The following is a 17594-nucleotide window of genomic DNA, read 5'->3' on the forward strand; positions in this document are numbered from 1 at the left end:
CGATGGTTCTCAAATTACTAGGTAACGATTAGTTAACCATGAACTAACGATCCAATAAAACAAGACAAAGAACAAACTGTGTCACACATGCAGCTTTAATCGCATTAATCTTCTGTTTGTGCACATTTTATTGTTATTATTATTATTATAATAATAATAATAATAATAATAATAACAATAATTATAATAATAATAATTTACTTTTTAATGTTTGCATTATTTCCAGAGACAAATAAAAATAAACATTTTATTCCCAACATCAAAGAAAACTTAAACTTTATCTAAAAACATTCAAATCATCTGAGACTCCGCCCCTAACAACTTTCCACCAATCAGATTGTCAGATTGGAGCCTGAGAGGGGGTGGGGCCTCAGATGTGTCACTAATCGATTGGTAATGATCTGATTGAAGGACGCGTGGCGTATCCATGGAAACGCAAAGTGATCAGGTCAAACCCTCACCACTACTATTGATTATCGATTCTCTGTCCTCGTCACTGGCCGTTTGGACTCCGCCTACAGCCTCTCAGCCAATCAGAGCACACGATTGTCAGCAGCTCTTCAGCGTGGTACTGTGGAGAGAGAGAGACAGTGATGATGTCATCAGCAGGTGGATCACATGATCACATTAATCAACACCCTGACATATCAATAATAAATCAATAAAGTTTTTTGACATCGTGGTAACCTGCTCTCTGTATCAGACCCGGTTGCCATGGAAACTCAAATTTCGCGCCTGCACGAAAAAAACACAAACGTTGAAAGAGACATAAGTAGACTCCGCCTCTTTGGCTGATGTCATGTGACTCACAGCAGCATATACTCACACACACACACACACACACAAACCCACACACATAAGCTAACAAGATAATTATTGTGATAAGTCAATGGTTAGCTAATTACCAGTAAAAGATTTGTAAACTACTAACTAATAATTGGCTAACATCAAGATAACTTATGATTAGTTAATGACTACTGAAAACAGTAACTGGTTAAGTATTAGGTCATAATATATAATTTGGTTAATTTTAACTAGTTAACTAATAATTAGCTCTTAACTAACAACCTAATCATTCATCAATACTGAACGACTTCTTGACAATGATTCATATTTAGTTTAAATTGAATTACTAGTTAATTAGTTAGGTTATTAGCCAATATTCAGTAAATGGTTAACTGATTACAAGCTAACGATTAGTTAATAAAATCTGGTTAATCACTTACATGAATGGTTAATTAGTTAACCAATGACCTAATGATTACCAAATAGGTTACCAATAACTTCATGTAAACTAATGAACCAACAATGAATCATTACTTGACAATTAGTTTACATTAAATGGTCATTAGTCAGCGTTACATTTATGGTTAACTATTTGTTTAAGAACCAAATAACGATTAACTAATTAACTTAGTTAACTAATGATCTAATGATTAACTAATTAGTTAACTTTAAAAGTAAGTTATAATTACTTGATTAGTTAAAATTAAAACTAATGATCAGCTAATCATTAGATAAGTTAACAACACTAGTGGTTAACTAGTGATTAACTGAGGGGTGGAGATGGTAGACTTTGCAGGACAGTAACAGCAGTTGTCCACCAGGGGGCGAGAGTTAATGTCCCAATGAGTGGTTTCTATTGAAAGCGGTGTGATTGACAGCTGGGATCGGCCAATAGGAGCCGCCTGTGAACTTCCTGACTCAAAATAAAAGACCAACATCACACGAGCAGAAAAACACGGTCTGCGGTGTTGAACCCGTTTACCAAACATCTGTTTGCAGGTGAGAAAGGCTCCGCCCTCACTGCTGCAGCAAAAGCACCACAGAAGAAGAAGAGAAAGTAGAGGAAGTTTAAATGACGACGACGAATCAGAGAGAAGTTTGAAAGTTTATTAACAGATTTAAAACATGAGAAGAAAATAAAAACAAACATGTACAGACGTGGACTCTCTGATCTGCAAACAGACGGCAAAAGAGTCCGACACAGCAGAAAGGGGGAGGAGTCACCTTCATCATCGGTCACATGACCCTCTGTCTGTTCTAACACTGATCCTCAGCAGCACAAATATCTTAATCAAGAAAACGTCATGACTGGAGCCGCCGCTGTAAAACTGCGACACCACATTTACGAAGTCTTATCTCACTCACACACACACACACACACACACACAAACATCACCGCGAAAAAAAGTTCAAAAATCAACAGAGATGACACGCCCCCCTGTGCTGGAGCAGTGCTTCACCGTGATAAACAGCTGACCCTTCACATCTGATAAAATTATCATGTGAGAGTTCGGATTTTTGTTGCATCATGGGACCTGGTCTGAGACAGGACAATAAAGACCTGGGTCTGATAGAGGACTTCAGGGACCCGGGTCTGATACAGCACTACGAAGACCTGGGTCTTAGACAGGATTGGGGGACATGGGTCTGAAACAGGATGTCACAGTATTGATCAGAGGGAATTACCTGACTGTGTTCTGGACCCCGGGCCTCAGTTTGAACACCATCATAATCTTTTTTTAATTTTTTTTTTCACTTTTTTTCAGCAGAACCAACAGGAAACAGGAAGTGACATCATTATGTCAGCATTCCTCACAACCATTAGTCACCTGATTGTGATCGATACAACAATTTTTCTCGATTACTAATTATGTAAATGAGTGTGTTCTGAACCAATCAGAAGCCTGGACTCTCAGTGACCTCTGACGCTAACGACACCTGACACGGGACAGAGACGGCAGCGATAAGCCACACCCAAACAGTAAGCCACGCCTCCTCTCATAAACATCATCTGCCTCACCACCACCTGCGGGGGGACGGGGCCTAATTATTGTATGCTACGTCTCAAACTGTGTGAGCAGGGCTCTCACTTCAGGCGTCAGCTGTTTGGCGGCGCTCGCGGCCTCGGCGATGGCGCGGCGATACGGTCCCTTCCTCTTCCTGTCAAAGCGAGACTGGAACGTCTCCAGGAAGGGCGACAGCTGCACCAGCGGCAGGAAGGAGGTGGTGGGAGAACCGAACCACGACACCCTCGCTTCCTGCCGCACCGACAGCCCTGTGTCGCCGCGCCGCGCCACCGAGATGCCGAGCACGCGGGCCGGCCACCAGGGGAAACCGTAGATCTTTGCCCAGACGATGTCGCCGACGCACACAGTCCGACCGTCGGGTAGCGAGCACTTGGACACCGCCTTGGAGAAGACGGAGGATGAGGACGAAGACGTGGAAGAGGAGGAGGATGTGGAAGACTTACGGCGCCGCTTTAGTTCACCTCCCTCGTCCTCGTCCTCTTCAACGCCGACCTGCGCCTCCTCGCCGTCAGACCTGGGGGGAGGGGGGGGTGGCGAGGAGGAGGTGTGGCACTGAGGTTCTAACAAGGAGGAAGAGGGAGCAGGGGGGTGGGAGGAGGGAAAGGAGGACGGGTCTCTAGAGGGCGGGGTTTCAAACGTCTCTGTGGAACTGCACTCCGAGTGGGAGGAGGAGGAGGAAGAGGGGGGTGGCCCCTCAGCTCCTCCCTCTCCCTGATCTGGACCCTCCTCCACTGCAGAACCGCCCTCCTGCGTCTCCTCAGCAACACTGACTGCACAGGTGGAGGCTAAGGGCGGAGCAGTGGGCAGGACCAGGTCCACAGTGGGGGCGGGGCTTAGAGTAGATTTGGGAGGTGACAAGCGAGCGCTGTGTTTGGGCGGGGGAGAGGAGGGCGGGGCCTGGCTGTCATCGGTACGATACCTTTGGGGTTTGAGGCGCATTCTGGGCGGCAGCGCCGCATGGGAGCTGGCGCTGCTGGCAGCGCCACCGAGGTGCTGTAGGCGGCGGGTGAAGTGGACCCTCTGGTTGTGGTTCTGCAATGCGGCAGCTCTTGTAACCGCCCTGGTGCCGTCCTGGTTCTGGTTCTGTGTCTGGTTCTGGTCTTTGGGTCGGCGAAGTGGGGGCTCCGAGCTCCTCACCAGCTTGAGAACCGGTGTTCCTTTGGAACGCTCGACGACAGAAGCTTTGGCGAGCGGTTTCTTAGCGTTCAGTTTCAGACGCATGTGGCTGGATGAGGACGATGAAGACGAAGCCACACCCCTCAGCACGCGGCGTGAGGACGACGACGACGATGAAGATGACATGCAGATCCCTGATGGCGCCCGTCTGTCGGTGGCGGCGGTGCCACGTCCTCCTCTGTCGTCACTCCTCAGTCTCTTTACCTCAGCAGACAATGGTGCCTCGGCCGCTTTCCGCCGCCGTGACGCCTCCTCGCCCCTCAGATCTACCGGCCCCCGCCGCGCCTCCCTGTGGCCGCCAGACACCACCACACCTTTGCACTTGTCACAAAGCACTTGCCGGGGGCGGAGCTTGATGGCATTCATGATGGAGGTCGGCTCCTCGCAACGATAACGACGCTTCGGTCGTTTGATCTTGCGCGGCAGCGGCTGAGGTAACGCCTGGTTGTACGTGTCCCTGATGAACAGAGGGGGAGGGTACGGCGCCCCCTCCTGGAACAATGGCGGCGGTTTGGAGGACCAGGGGTGGGAGGGGGGAGGGGTCGTTTCTTGTTTGGTGGATGGGTTGTCGATGGCGATGGGCAGCGCCTGAGGGGTCATCTGAGGTCGACTGCAGTCATCGCGGCGAGGAAACACAGAGATTGGGATTCCATACGGTCCAAACCTGAGACACACAATGAAAACCTTAGAGACTCAAACAGACATGTCTGACCTAAGCAGTCATGTGACCCATCAATGATCATTAATGTGATTATTTCTTATTTATTACACACCAAGCACTAATCAATAATTAGCATAAATCGCCTATGTTCAATCAATCAATGAATCAAAAAGACAATAATCGATAGGACAATAATCAAAAAGACAATAATCAATGAGACAATACTCAATAAGACAATAATCAAAAAGACAATCAATGAGACAATACTCAATAAGACAATAATCAAAAAGACAATAATCAATGAGACAATAATCGATAAGACAATAATCGATAAGACAATAATCAAGCCTTTAAAGTCAATAACACTGATCATTTTCATTATTGATTGCTATGCTAATTATAGGTGACTGACTGTGTTGATTTGTCAGGTGTGACGTCATCCTATTCACATAAACTTTCTGATCACTGATCAAAGCAGTTATTGATCAACACACTCACCTTCTGGAAATGTCCATCAGAACCCCGGAGAAAATCTTCTCCCCCAGGCGGAAGGACACCACCAGCGCGTCATCGATGATGTGATCCAGGCAGACCCGGACCTCGGACCCGGGACTCAGATCCTGAACGGAAGCGAGTGACGGAGCACCGCCGAGCCCCGGTTCTGGCGCTGGCTCGAGTCGCGAGGACTCGTCCTGCTTCACGGTGTCCGTCGTCAGGCGTCTCTGCGGGGACTGGTCCCTGAGGCCGCGGTCCGCCGGTTCCTCGTTCCCCGCAGAATTTTTAACGCACCCGGGAGGCGAGTCCGGCTTCACCGGGAACGAAACGTCCAACATGGCGTCCTCCGCGGGCCCGGGCCTCTGCTCAGAGTACTCAAGGACCGTGTATCCCCGGTCTGGCCCCGCGGTCTCGACTCGATCTGTCGTCACATTAGTGGTCGGTACCGCCGGTTCGGCCAGAGACAGACCGGCCTCAGTGACGGGCGGCGGAGCCGGGAAGGAGTGAAGAAAGACGGCGGAGGGCTGCGGATCCGAGAGGATGCTGCGGTACGCCGCCTGAACCGACACATTTCCGCCGCCCTCTGAATCCGTCGGGAGTCCTGGACAGAACCGGTCCACGCTGATCCGGTCCGCTAGGAAGATGTTGGTCTTTTCATCCGTTACGACAATTTCACAGAGAGCTTTTCCCGCCGCGGGCTCAAGCTCCGGCCCGACATGGCGGCGCTCCTCCGCGTCCCCACCATCCTCCACCTGCGTGACGACCGACTCTGCGGCCAGACCGGACTCCCGCGGCCCGTCACATTCCTGCGTGGCTCCCGGGAGTCCCGGGTCCGTTTCTGGCGGGTCCTCGTCGACTGTCGCCGACGTCGGTGTGATTAGAACCGCCGCAGCTCCTGGCTCTGCAGCCACGGCCGCCATTTTCTTCCGCTGTGCTGCCGAGCGGACTGTAGCCCCGCCCTCTCAGAGCGCTGCCAGCTGCGCAGGCGCACCGCCATTGGCTGAAGTTCCCGTCAGTCAAAGGACATGCGGCAGCGCGTCCTCTCTGATTGGCTGACTCCGACTTTGCGAGGCGTCGAACTGCCACCAGGGGGCGTTTACAAATCAGAAACAAAAACAACGGCAATAATAAAGATCAATGATCTGGATATGATCGATACACAGATGACAGAACCACAATATTGATTACATTTGATCAGCTGGTCACACAAAAGAACAACCTGTGACTAAAACATTTATTAAAATCTACTTGTTTTTATACAAACAGGGGAAATTGAACAAACTAACAATTATTTTATCGTTTCTCCATGAATTAATCAGTGTTTGTCAAACCTGGAAATTACAATGTTCTCAAATGTCTTTGTTTTTGTCAACAAACTCCAATGAGTAGAAAATGAAAGAAAATAACAAATAATAATAACTGAAGTCCCCTTGTCTCTCACTCCATCTCAATCTAATGTGTGTGTGAACTCTGACCTATGAACATACAAACAACAACGTTCATATTAATAATCATTTATTATTGTTACAGTCCATCATTGATTATCGATTCATTATTAATGGCCATGGTCCGATCTGGCCGTGTGATTGGTCGAGCCTCGGTCCTCGCATGTGATTGGACGAGGGCTGCGGTTGTTTATGGAACAACAAAGATCAACAAGTCCTGCACCCACACATGAAATTCAGTAACCATGGCGACATTGATTAAATCACGCCCCTCTCCAGGGTCACAGTAGCTGAGGCTCATGGGAAATGGAGGAGTAAAAAAAAAAATTGGTCAGAGAGCACTCAGGCCGATCCCTTCAATTTCTGTCAGCTCTTTTAAAGCCACGCCCTCCTTTGAGGCCACACCCCCACTGTCGACGATGTCCTCTTTGGAGGTCGCACCCTCTTTTAAAGAGACGCCCTCCTGTTGCCTGTGGGGGTGTCCGGACCTTTAAAAAGCCATCAAACAACCATAGCAATGTGTTAGCATTAGCATCAATAGAGTTATATAGAGTGTCAGTGTTATTAAAGTTAGTTATGGGTTCATTAAACTATTGTAGCTGCTGCTAATGAACCTATCCCTGCTAATGAAGCTAACCCAGCAAATAAAGCTAACACTGCTCATAAAGTTATCCTTGCGAATAAAAGTAACACTGCTAATGAAGCTATCCCTACTAATGAAGCTAACACTGCTAATAAAGCAAACATGGCTTGTGAAGCTAACCCTGCTAATGAAGCTAACCATTAGTGACTGGCTCACCATTTCTCCTCTACGTCCTCGATGGTGTCTGGCAGCGGGACGTTAAGAGTCTCCGGCAGGAAACACGCAAAGCATCCGGCGATCACTGCTGCGCCACCGTACACCAAGCTGGGCAGAGCAGGTAGTACCTGGGAAATGTAGTCACGTTAGTCATGTGATGTCACAGTGACATTCAAACATGTGAAGAAAAAAGATGGACTCAGCGATGTCACCTCGTCCAGGATGAGGACAGCAGGCGCCGCCATGCTGCCGACTCTCGCCATCGTGGAGACAAAGCCCATTCCTGTCTGCCTGAACACACACACATATACACATTTGTATCGACGAAACCGGCATCTAGCGCTGCCGCCATCACTGCGGTGGCACGTGGTCTGTCACTCTCTGCAGTCCTGCTCTGTTCTGCACAGTGGTCACGGTCACTTCTCTAAACCTATGCCTGCTGCAGAGTCTGGATATTCATTCAAACTGTCACCTGCTCAGTACCAAATTGTGATTTTAAAAGTAACTAAGCAGATGACAATGTAATGTAAAATTACAGACTTAAGAAAAACTACCGAAAGTATGAGTACTCCACACTGAATGACAATAATGTGAGTAGTTGTTGATTAACTCAGCTACAGCCTTGATAGAGGCGTCTAACGTGAGCTAACTAAGCAAAGTTAGCTTTGCTGACATTACGTTAACCTCGGCAGCCGCTTCCTGTTCACTGTGAGATTGACGAATGTTCACCAAAAGTTATCGTGCTGCTGCTGTTGGGAACAAAGTTCCCTCTGTTCATATTTTTGATCCACTTCTGGAGGACATCACGGTCCTCTGCACACACAGGGAATCCGTTTAGACTGTACGGCCGCAGAAATGTACACTTCTTATGACGGCTCCCAGTGAGACGCCACTGCAGCAATGGCAGCTTGTTTACTTATGGTACTTTGCCAGATTCATCTATAGCAGAGTATAGGGTTAGCACCATTAGCTGTTTTAGCAGCAATAGCCATGTTAGCATCAGTAGCTGTGTTAGTTTCATTAGCAAGTTGTTAGCATGTTAAGAGACTTCAAAACTGTATTTCTTTCGGATGACTCAGCAGAAATTCAGTCTCCTTAGTCCAAAAAATGTTCTGCTCTGGATTTCTCTTGCATATTTTCGGGCACTAATAAATAATCTGAGTGTGTTAAAGGTAAAGGTGACTCAGATGTCGGCCGGTGTAGGTGTATTTAAACGTAGACATGATCATCTCAGTGTGTTATGGTACGTTCCAGTTGTAGGAACCCTGACGTAACATTGTGTTTGTGACAATGGTTTTGTCCAAGTTCCGACCTCCGATGGAGGTGCGCCTCACCTGATGACGGTAGGGTAGAGCTCGCCAGTGAACAGGTAGACAGTGGTAAAAGACGCTGAGGTGAAACCTTTTCCGAGACACGCCATCACCGTCCTGACAGTCTGCAGGTCTGAGGACGTCAATGTTTACAGTCACCGTCCTCACAAATACACAAACAAGTGTGTGTGCGTGTCTTTGTGTACCTGTGGGGACGAAGATGTTTGCGAAGATAATGGCAGCTGACAGGAAGAGACACATGGCCTGAGTGACACGCCTCCCCAGGTAACTGAGCATGCCCAGTGCAAACAGCTTGGCGGGAAAATCCACCGCTGCAAAGATGATCTGCATCAGGTATATGCTCACCTGAAACGACCAATGAGGGGGAGGCTCAGTGTGACCAGCCAATAGAAGAAGAGTTGATACAGAATTGATGGTAACCATGGTAACTGTGGTAACCGCCCCCTTCAGGTGAGCAAAGCAACTCACCCCAAACTTCTGCAGGTCCATCGCCAAACCGTAGTACGCAAAACTGGTGGAGAACCTGTTCAGACACATGGACGGCTTAGGTTAAAGTGTTTTAGGTAAAGGGGACTCAGGTGTTTTAGGTGTTTCAGGTAAAGGTGACTCAGGTGTTTTAGGTGTGTCCTCTCACCACACAGCGACCAGACAGAGGGAGATGCGTCTCATGCCACTCGTCTTCAGAAGGTCGTACGCTGTGAACCTCGATTGACTTGACTCAATTTCCTTCTTCATGTTTGAGTGCAACACCTGTAGGTCACACAGTACAAACCTCAGCAGCTGGATGGAAAGCATTGTCTGCTTTGTGACAGAAAGGTAGGTTACCTCCAGCGTTATCTTGTCGACCATCTCCGGTTTCCCGTTAATCCGCGCGACTCGGTGAAGACTTTTCAACGCCTCCTCAGATTGACGGTTCAGCACCAGCCACCGAGCAGACTCCGAGTACCACCTGACCAATCAGAGAGCAGCTACATCAGACCATCGATCCAATCAGAGAGCAAGTACACCAGACCCTCAGACCAATCACAGAGCTCACACTGACCAGCTGTAGGCGAAAAACAGGAAGTGAGGCACGCAGACAACCAACTGCAGCTTCCTCCAGTCTCTCAGCCAATAGGCAAGACCCGCCAAGACCAGCTGACCAAAGGTGAAGAAGAAGGAAGTAAGTGTGCCCACTAATGTCCGAACTTTGGTGGGGATCCACTCCACCTCTGAGGATAGACAGGAAGAGAGACAGACAGGTTAGGGAAAAGGAAGGGACTCAGTGAGAGACAGACCGGTAAAGAGAGAGAGAGGGACAGCTACTCAGTGAGACTCCATTGAGGATGATTCCAGACACCGCCATTCCAGTCAGGAACCTGAAGATGCAGTAGGTGGTGTATGAAGGAGAGAGGGCGGAGCTACAGCCTAACACGGCCAGCTGAAGGTATGACCAAATAAGGACAGAGCGTCGCCCAAACCTGGGACACACAGACAGACACATTTAGCTAACAACTGAAGCCTGTGGTATACTTCCCTGCAAAGTGTGCGGACCCTGGTATACTCGCGCTTCAGGGTCCTGTAGTATCCCACTTCACCATTGGGTGGTGGTACAAGTCTGGACGGCGGGAATAAGATGCATTCCTACCAAAGAAGAAGAAAACGATGCTACAGCTCCCTCGGACACATTTGGCTCTCAGTTGAAAGGGACAGTCAGGCAGGGGAGTCAGGGTGTCAGCCGGTTCGAGGAACACACGGATGACTATCTTTAGTTACTAGTTCTTCTGTTGTTGAAATTTTATTTTCTGCTTGGTTAGCCGGGCTTATACCCCCCCTACTGGTGGGACGGTAATTTAGTTTGCGCAGGCGCTGTCCACGCGCTCTTTGCGTGCGGTTCCAAAATGTGGGTTGTGATGCACTTCGCATCATGCCCATAATGCACGTTGGGTCTGCACGCGGAAGTATACCAGGGCCTTAACTCTTTTCTACGAATCAACAGGTGAGTGTCACCTGTCCGACAAGCTGCCGTAGATTATCGCGCCCGCCAAAACTCCGCCCATGTAGATGGTCTGAATCATCTGTTTGAGAGAACGCAGTGAGCAGACAAGGTCCCACTGGAAGACAGAGAGACAGACAGGTTTCAGAGAGACAGACTGTTTGAATAATCACCACACCCCCTTTACTCTGGCCAGTTACCTCTGAGACTGTGGTGGCGAAGAACTCGGCGCGGTCAAACGTCCATCCGTCCACACACTCCTCAGTTTGCAGCTCGCTGACGTTTGCCGAGCTGTTAACAGCTAACAGCTGCCACTGAGGCTGCACGTACCTGGGACAGGAAGTGATGTCACAGGAAGTTGATTCATTCACTTAATACAAAGACAAGAGGAAGGACACGTTACCTCCTGCAGCGGTGGAGACGATTTCCTGTAGCATCAAATGGGATGAAAACTTTAAGCAACTGCTGCTGATCAACCTGGAACAACCAATCACACTGATCAATACCACTGACCAATCACATCAATCAATCATACTGATCAGTCACCTGGTGCGACATGTTGTGGAGGCTGTGATTGGCTGGCAGGCTGCAGTGGTGGGCAGGGATTCCTGAGACAAAGTTGTTGAGCAGGTTCTGACTCGCCATCATCAAACCAGGTAAACTGATCAGAGTCACATGGAGCCACTGGTACCTGCCAAACCCGCCCACCTCACCATAGCAACAGAGAGGGGCGTTAGAGACAGATTACATCACCGTTACCTTCACATCACTCTCCCCTGTCAGATTACATTAGATTACACAGCACAGTAATCAGATTAGATTACACAGCACTGTATTCAGATTACATTAGATTACACAGCACAGTCATCAGATCACCTTTCACCATTACGTTACACAGCACTGAAATCAGATTATATTTCTCATCATTAGATTACACATCAGAGTAATCAGATTACATTACATAAACCAGGAAAGTAATCAGATTACACTAGATTACATAGTACAGTAATCCGATTACATTAGATTGCACAGTAATTAGATTACATATCAAATCATTAGATTACACATGACAGTAATCAGATTACATTAGATTACACATCACAGTAATCAGATTACATTAGATTGCACAGCACAGTAATATATTACATTCAATTACACAATACAGTAATCAGATTACATTAAGTGACATATCACAATAATCAGATTACAATATATTACACAGCAGAGTTATCAGATTACATGTCAAATCATTAGATTACACAGTAATCAGATTACATTAGATTACGCAGCACAATAATCAGATTACATTAGATTACACATCACAGTAATCAGATTACATATCAAATCATTAGATTACACATCACAGTAATCATATTACATTAAATTACACAGAAGAGTAATCAGATTACATTAAATTACACATCACAAAAGTCAGATTACATTAGATTACACAGCACAGTCATCAGATCACCTTTCACCATTACATTACACAGCACTGAAATCAGAATATATTTCTCATCATTAGATTACACATCAGAGTAATCAGATTACATTACATAAACCAGGAAAGTAATCAGATTACACTAGATTACATAGTACAGTAATCCGATTACATTAGATTGCACAGTAATTAGATTACATATCAAATCATTAGATTACACATGACAGTAATCAGATTACATTAGATTACACATCACAGTAATCATATTACATTAGATTGCACAGCACAGTAATATATTACATTCAATTACAAAATACAGTAATCAGATTACATTAAGTGACATATCACAATAATCAGATTACAATATATTACACAGCAGAGTTATCAGATTACATGTCAAATCATTAGATTACACAGTAATCAGATTACATTAGATTATGCAGCACAAAAATCTGATTACATTAGATTACACATCACAGTAATCAGATTACATATCAAATCATTAGATTACACATCACAGTAATCATATTACATTAAATTACACGGAAGAGTAATCAGATTACATTAAATTACACATCACAATAATCAGATTACATTACATTACACATCACAGTAATCAGATTACATATCAAATCATTAGATTACACATCACATTAATCATATTACATTAGATTACACATCACAGTAATCATATTACATTAGATTACACAGCACAGTAATCAGATTATTTCATTATCGCAAGCTCACCTGGTCCAACAGTTCGGTGAAGCCCATTACGATCTTTTTACCGAAAAAAAAACATGTGAGTATCTCTTAGCAACATTAGCATCTGATGCTACACACACACACACACACACACACACACACAGACAGACAGTAATTCAGGTTTGAATAAATGTAACGAGTTAAACGTCTCAGGCCTGATTCACTGATTCATAGTGTGTGAATGAGTGAACAGTGATCTCCAGTGTGTGTGTGAATGAGTGAACACAGTGTGTGTGAATGGGTGAACACAGTGTGTGTGTGTGTGTGAATGAGTGAACACAGTGTGTTTTGTACCCAAATGTTTAAATGCACTTATTGTAAGTCGCTTTGGATAAAAGCGTCTGCTAAATGACATGTAATGTAATGTAATGAATGGGTGAACACAGTGTGTGTGTGTGAATGAGTGAACACAGTGTGTGTGTGAGAATGAGTGAACACAGTCGGTGTGTGAATGGGTGAACACAGTGTGTGTGTGTGTGTGTGTGTGAATGAGTGAACACAGTGTGTGTGAATGGGTGAACACAGTGTGTGTGTGTGTGTGTGTGAATGAGTCAACACAGTGCGTGTGTGAGAATGAGTGAACACAGTGTGTGTGTGTGAATGGGTGAACACAGTGTGTGTGTGAGAATGAGTGAACACAGTGTGTGTGTGAATGAGTGAACACAGTGTGTGTGTGTGAATGAGTGAACACAGTCGGTGTGTGTGTGTGTGTGTGTGTGTGAATGGGTGAACACAGTGAACATTGTTTCTTTTATAAAGTCTTTGATCTTCTTAAAGGATTATTTTTTTCCAATGAAAAGGTGAAAAAAGTCACAGTACTCACAGTGTGATGATGAGTGGATGAGTGGAGCGGTGAACAGATGAACGCGGACTGAACATGAATGAGTGACTTCAAAAGGAGAGTGGGCGAGAGACTCTCTCTCTCTGTTTTTCTTGGCTCCAAACGTTTGTTGTTCAGTTAATGCTTTAACTTAACCTCTCTCTCTCTCTCTCTCCCTCTCTCCAGTCACATGTTAAACACATGAATGAATGAATGAATGAATGAATGAATGAATGAATGAATGAATGAATGACATAATCGATGTGTTTGATCAGTGGAAACATTTGTATCTTTTCTTTTTCTTCTCGTTGAGTTTTCGTCTCCTGGAATTTTGTCCGACTGAGTTCAAGTCAACAAACGTCTCAGTGGGATTAAAACTGGACGCCATGGCGACGGAGGACACCGGGACACACACACACACACACACACACACACACACTAAACTTTACAGTGCCTTTAAAGCGACAGATATGACTTATTTTGTTCCGATAAAAATGTATTTTTAAAAACCTATTTCAGTGACATTAACACTTTCTCTGTACTAATAATAATCAATGATTATTATTATTATTCTAATATCAAAGGCTGAAATGATTTATCGTGAATGTTTTGAGTGATTTTTCTTCTTTGCTCCATGAACCAAAACAAAACATTGATCAATAATCATTAGTTTCAGGCCTGAATCCATCTTCCAAAGGTCCTTGAACGCACCACGGCAGGATCAAAGCAGGAAAACAATGCAACGTGTAAATGATCAATAATCTGTGACACACACACACACACACACACAGCAGTAAAAACGTCTCCTCACGGTGACTCGACGTTTACTCGTCGAACATTTACAAACAAAGTTAAACACGACAATCATTGTCAGTGTCTGTTAGCATGGTGTCAGTGTGCACGCGTGTGCAGAGGTGCTAGTAACGCGCTACGTTTACTCCGTTACATATACTTGAGGAACTTTTTGGATGAATTGTAACTGTAGGAGTAGTTTTACTGTAACATACTTTTACTTGAATGTATATTTGAAGAAAGAACGGTACTTTTACGCCGCTCCATTTGGACTCAGTGACGCTTGTTACTTTTTTTTTTATTACATGCGCGATGTGACACGCACACACACATACACACACGCACACACACGTTGACAGCGGGGACAGCCAATCACATGTGAGTTAGCGAGAAACCGGCACTGTACTGATAGTGACGTCACAGTCGCGGCTGAATATGGGGAGGGACGACGCCCTTGATCTGAATTGAATAATCCAAATTTATTGTACTTTTAGTTAAACAGTGATGTATTTAATTACCCAAATAATTAATAAATTATATAGTGTAAAGACCGTATTTATTATTTATTAAAAACATTATTTAACATAATTAATCTGAACATTGCTGTTTTATGTATATTGTGTGAACTGCACTGCTGTGAGATGAGGGATCGAAATGTCATGACCGAAATAAATAAATAAATAAAACATTACATTGCGTATATTTTAAATACTTGTACTCGTCGTCGTCTTTTCACTGCATACTTTTTTACTCTTTGTCAAATAATTATTAGCATGAGTAACAGTACTCTTACTTGAGTAATTGTTATCTTAAAGTAACAGTACTCTTACTTGAGTAATTGTTATCTTAAAGTAACAGTACTCTTACTTGAGTAATTGTTATCTTTAAAGGCGACATAGAATGCTTGTTTCACACATATATGTTAGTTATGGAGGTCTACTTACATATATTAACTTGTTTTCATGGTCACATATATGTTAGTTATGGAGGTCTACTTACATATATTAACTTGTTTTCATGGTCACATATATATTAGTTATGGAGGTCTACATACATATATTAACTTGTTTTCATGGTCACATATATGTTAGTTATGGAGGTCTACTTACATATATTAACTTGTTTTCATGGTCACATATATATTAGTTATGGAGGTCTACATACATATATTAACTTGTTTTCATGGTCACATATATGTTAGTTATGGAGGTCTACTTACATATATTAACTTGTTTTCATGGTCACATATATATTAGTTATGGAGGTCTACTTACATATATTAACTTGTTTTCATGGTCACATATATATCTTAGTTATGGAGGTCTACTTACATATATTAACTTGTTTTCATGGTCACATATATATCTTAGTTATGGAGGTCTACTTACATATATTAACTTGTTTTCATGGTCACATATATGTTAGTTATGGAGGTCTACTTACATATATTAACTTGTTTTCATGGTCACGTATATGTTAGTTATGGAGGTCTACTTACATATATTAACTTGTTTTCATGGTCACATATATGTTAGTTATGGAGGTCTACTTACATATATTAACTTGTTTTCATGGTCACATATATGTTAGTTATGGAGGTCTACTTACATATATTAACTTGTTTCATGGTCACATATATGTCAGTTATGAAGGTCTACTTACATATATTAACTTGTTTTCATGGTCACATATATATCTTAGTTATGGAGGTCTACTTACATATATTAACTTGTTTCATGGTCACATATATGTCAGTTATGAAGGTCTACTTACATATATTAACTTGTTTTCATGGTCACATATATGTTAGTTATGGAGGTCTACTTACATATATTAACTTGTTTTCATGGTCACATATATATTAGTTATGGAGGTCTACATACATATATTAACTTGTTTTCATGGTCACATATATGTTAGTTATGGAGGTCTACTTACATATATTAACTTGTTTTCATGGTCACATATATATTAGTTATGGAGGTCTACATACATATATTAACTTGTTTTCATGGTCACATATATGTTAGTTATGGAGGTCTACTTACATATATTAACTTGTTTTCATGGTCACATATATATTAGTTATGGAGGTCTACTTACATATATTAACTTGTTTTCATGGTCACATATATATCTTAGTTATGGAGGTCTACTTACATATATTAACTTGTTTTCATGGTCACATATATATCTTAGTTATGGAGGTCTACTTACATATATTAACTTGTTTTCATGGTCACATATATGTTAGTTATGGAGGTCTACTTACATATATTAACTTGTTTTCATGGTCACGTATATGTTAGTTATGGAGGTCTACTTACATATATTAACTTGTTTCATGGTCACATATATGTCAGTTATGAAGGTCTACTTACATATATTAACTTGTTTTCATGGTCACATATATATCTTAGTTATGGAGGTCTACTTACATATATTAACTTGTTTCATGGTCACATATATGTCAGTTATGAAGGTCTACTTACATATATTAACTTGTTTTCATGGTCACATATATGTTAGTTATGGAGGTCTACTTACATATATTAACTTGTTTTCACGGTCACGTATATGTTAGTTATGGAGGTCTACTTACATATATTAACTTGTTTTCATGGTCACGTATATGTTAGTTATGGAGGTCTACTTACATATATTAACTTGTTTTCACGGTCACGTATATGTTAGTTATGGAGGTCTACTTACATATATTAACTTGTTTTCACGGTCACGTATATGTTAGTTATGGAGGTCTACTTACATATATTAACTTGTTTTCACGGTCACGTATATGTTAGTTATGGAGGTCTACTTACATATATTAAGTTGTTTTCACGGTCACGTATATGTTAGTTATGGAGGTCTACTTACATATGTTAACTTGTTTTCACGGTCACGTATATGTTAGTTATGGAGGTCTACTTACATATGTTAACTTGTTTTCACGGTCACGTATATGTTAGTTATGGAGGTCTACTTACATATGTTAACTTGTTTTCACGGTCACATATATGTTAGTTATGGAGGTCTACTTACATATGTTAACTTGTTTTCACGGTCACGTATATGTTAGTT

General features: G+C 43.3%; 2 protein-coding genes across 3 annotated transcripts; both read right to left on the bottom strand.

Moving 5' to 3' along the window:
* Positions 1-1879: 1879 nt before the first annotated feature.
* Positions 1880-6263, bottom strand: pwwp2a (PWWP domain containing 2A). The gene is made up of 2 exons (XM_058627381.1): positions 5149-6263; positions 1880-4653 (listed from the first exon to the last, which is right to left on the bottom strand). Exons 1-2 carry the CDS (start codon positions 6063-6065, stop codon positions 2844-2846), a joined length of 2727 nt encoding a protein of 908 aa, XP_058483364.1. The 5' UTR covers positions 6066-6263; the 3' UTR covers positions 1880-2843.
* A 384-nt stretch (positions 6264-6647) lies between these two features.
* Positions 6648-13826, bottom strand: oatx (organic anion transporter X). 2 transcript variants are annotated; one of them, XM_058627383.1, is made up of 16 exons: positions 13725-13826; positions 12884-12916; positions 11242-11403; positions 11099-11172; positions 10896-11025; positions 10710-10813; positions 10026-10180; positions 9763-9931; positions 9546-9669; positions 9355-9470; positions 9189-9243; positions 8906-9065; positions 8724-8832; positions 7602-7680; positions 7390-7517; positions 6648-7078 (listed from the first exon to the last, which is right to left on the bottom strand). In XM_058627383.1, the coding sequence occupies exons 2-16, from the start codon at positions 12908-12910 to the stop codon at positions 6922-6924; spliced, it is 1749 nt and encodes a 582-aa protein (XP_058483366.1). In that variant the 5' UTR covers positions 12911-12916; positions 13725-13826; the 3' UTR covers positions 6648-6921. The 2 variants fall into 2 exon arrangements, with proteins under 2 accessions (XP_058483366.1, XP_058483367.1); XM_058627384.1 differs by lacking the exon at positions 12884-12916 and having other exon boundaries at positions 13725-13822.
* Positions 13827-17594: the final 3768 nt, after the last annotated feature.

The sequence above is a fragment of the Solea solea genome, chromosome 4 (genome assembly GCF_958295425.1).
Source record: "Solea solea chromosome 4, fSolSol10.1, whole genome shotgun sequence".
NCBI classification, from domain to species: domain Eukaryota; kingdom Metazoa; phylum Chordata; class Actinopteri; order Pleuronectiformes; family Soleidae; genus Solea; species Solea solea.

Excerpts from the sequence above, each read along its gene's own strand:
- pwwp2a (XM_058627381.1), bottom strand. The coding sequence starts at position 6,065 with ATGGCGGCCGTGGCTGCAGAGCCAGGAGCTGCGGCGGTTCTAATCACA. Across the intron at positions 4,654-5,148 it reads CTGATGGACATTTCCAGAAG|GTTTGGACCGTATGGAATCC; the intron begins GTGAGTGTGTTG and ends TGTGTGTCTCAG.
- oatx (XM_058627383.1), bottom strand. The coding sequence starts at position 12,910 with ATGGGCTTCACCGAACTGTTGGACCAG. Across the intron at positions 11,404-12,883 it reads TCACCGAACTGTTGGACCAG|GTGGGCGGGTTTGGCAGGTA; the intron begins GTGAGCTTGCGA and ends TGCTATGGTGAG. Across the intron at positions 11,173-11,241 it reads TCCACAACATGTCGCACCAG|GTTGATCAGCAGCAGTTGCT; the intron begins GTGACTGATCAG and ends TGGTTGTTCCAG.